Here is a 2,500-nt window from a genome sequence, read left to right on the forward strand (position 1 = left end):
TGTACATATATCTGTGTATATATAAATGTATATAGAGATAGATAGATATAGATATATCATGTATCATATCAGAGCTTAGTAGAAAATGGATTTCAGACAAAGTTTTGAAAAATACTTCCCGTGACAAATAAAAGGAAAAAAACAATAAAAATGCGGATGACAGAAATCTTGTGTCTTTATTTGTTGTTACATATTGCAAAACAGAGAGAAAGAAACTGGTATTCCATAAAATATTTTACAAACCGGAATTAATATATAAAAAAAATCCGTATGCACTATTTTTTTTTTTTTTTTTTTTATTAGACGCTAAAAGAAAAAGTAACATTCAGTTTGAAACGCGTCCCTGGAACAGCTGATGTGCACATGGATTTAAGAAATATATATATATACATATATCTTTTATTTTTATTCTCTTTAATCTCTCCCTTCACAAAGAGGTTATTTATTTTCATTTTTTTTTTGGGGGGGGAGGGGGGAGAGGAGAATGGGGGTTATAGTCTTTTATTAAGTAGAATGAAGTCGAAGGAATCTTCATCAGTACGAACAATCATAGAAAACGGAGCTGCTGTTGCCAGATATGCATTTTTTTCAATATCCTGTGCGTATTAAAATTCTTTTCTTTTTTTTCTTATCTCTCTTGCTTTCTCGTTGACTCTATCTCTGTTTGTCTCTTTTCTTTGAATATAAGATGATGATAAAGAAAGGGAAAAAAAAGAGAGAAAAGAATATATGTACCGGGAAACTCAAGAAAACAAAACAACAAAATTATTTCACGGCAAAATAACATAACGTGATGACAACAACAACAAAAATAATAATAATGATAATAATGATAATATTAATAATAATAATAATAATAATAATAATAATGATAATAATGATAATAATAATAATAATATTAATGATATTAATAATAATGATAATGATAATGATAATGATAATAATAATGATAATGATAATAATAATAATAATAATAATAATAATAATAATAATAACAATAATAATAATGATAATGATAATAATAATAATAATAATAATAATAATAATAATAACAATAATAATAATAATAATAATAATAATAATAATAATAATAATAATGATAATAATAATAACGATAATAATAACAATAATAATAATAATGATATTAGAAAATGAAAAAAAAACATGAATCAAACGACCTTAATTATCCATCATAAGAAACAAATAACTTTCACCCCATTTTGATGTCTTTAACCCGCCCTCGTCTTCAACAGAATTCAGCGGAGAGACTTGCGGTTGGAGATCGGTGGAGGGCGAAGGAGGCGGAGGAGGAGGTGGTGGAGGAGGAGGAGGAGGAGGAGGTGCCCCCTCACCCAGCCTCCAACACCAACCAAACGCCGACATCGGTCTTTCCCAGCATGGAGGAGGAGCTGGTGCCGGAGGAGGAGGTGGAGGAGGAGGAGGAGGTGGAGGCGGACACGGAGGATCGGCCTCATCCTCGTCCTCCTCCTCCAGCAGCGGGGGGAGCGGCGCCCCTTACCGCCGAGGATCACTCCAGCTGTGGCAGTTCCTGGTGGCGCTGCTGCACGACCCGGCCAACGCCTCGTGTATCGCGTGGACGGGGCGAGGGATGGAGTTCAAGCTGATTGAGCCCGAGGAGGTGGGTGCTGGGGGGTGGGTCTGAAGGGGGTATTGGGGCGGGTACTGGGCGCGGATCCTGAGGTGGGTCTTGGGGGAGGGGGGGGTATTGAGGGCGGTCTTAAGGGGGGCAGGTCTTAGGGGGTGGGTGGGTCCAGAGGGTGGGTCTTAAGGGGGGGGGGGTATTGACGGGGGGTCTTAAGGGGGGCGGGTCTTAGGGGGTGGGTGGGTACTGGGGGTGGGTCTTAAGGGGAGGGGGGTATTGACGGGGGTCTTAAGGGGCGGGTCTTAGGGGTGGGTGGGTACTGGGGGTGGGTCTTAAGGGAGGGGGGGTATTGAGGGGTGTCTTTAGGGTGGGCGGGTACTGGGGGGTGGGTCTTAAGGGGGGGGTACTGGGGGCGGGTCTTAGGGGTGGGTGGGTACTGGGGGCGGGTTTTTAAGGGAGGGGGTATTGAGGGGGTCTTAAGGGGGCGGGTCTTAGGGATGGGTGGGTACTGGGGGCGGGTCATAGGGGTGGGTGGGTGCTGGGGGCGGGTCTTAGGGATGGGCGGGTACTGGGGCCGGGTTCCGAGGGTGGGTCTTAAGGGTAGGTCTTAGGGATGGGCGGGTCTTGAGGGTGGGCCTTAGGGGAGTATTGAGGGTGGGTCTTAAGGGGGTGGGGGTACTGGAGTCAGGTTCTGAGGTTCTGGGGGGGTGGGTCTTAGGGGGAGGGGGTCCTGAGGTGGACCTTAGTGGTGGGTATTGAGGGTAGGGCTGTTGGATGGGTCTTGCGGGTGGGTCTCAGGGATGGGCGGGTCTTTCGGGTGGGTAGGTGGGGAGTCTTGGGGATGGGTATCGAGGGTAGGTCTTAAGGATAGGTGGGTCTTAGGGGTGGGTCTTGATG

General features: G+C 44.2%; 1 protein-coding gene across 1 annotated transcript in view; it reads left to right on the top strand.

Moving 5' to 3' along the window:
• The first annotated feature begins 1,609 nt into the window (after positions 1-1,609).
• Positions 1,610-2,500, top strand: part of LOC138866538 (DNA-binding protein D-ETS-3-like) — an 11,976-nt gene continuing 11,085 nt past the window's right edge. Inside the window, exon 1 of the mRNA XM_070139611.1 lies at positions 1,610-1,639. Coding sequence (XP_069995712.1) covers positions 1,610-1,639 — 30 coding nt within the window. The remainder of the gene's footprint in view (positions 1,640-2,500) is intronic.

The sequence above is a fragment of the Penaeus vannamei genome, chromosome 26 (genome assembly GCF_042767895.1).
Source record: "Penaeus vannamei isolate JL-2024 chromosome 26, ASM4276789v1, whole genome shotgun sequence".
Classification (NCBI taxonomy): Eukaryota; Metazoa; Arthropoda; class Malacostraca; order Decapoda; family Penaeidae; genus Penaeus; species Penaeus vannamei.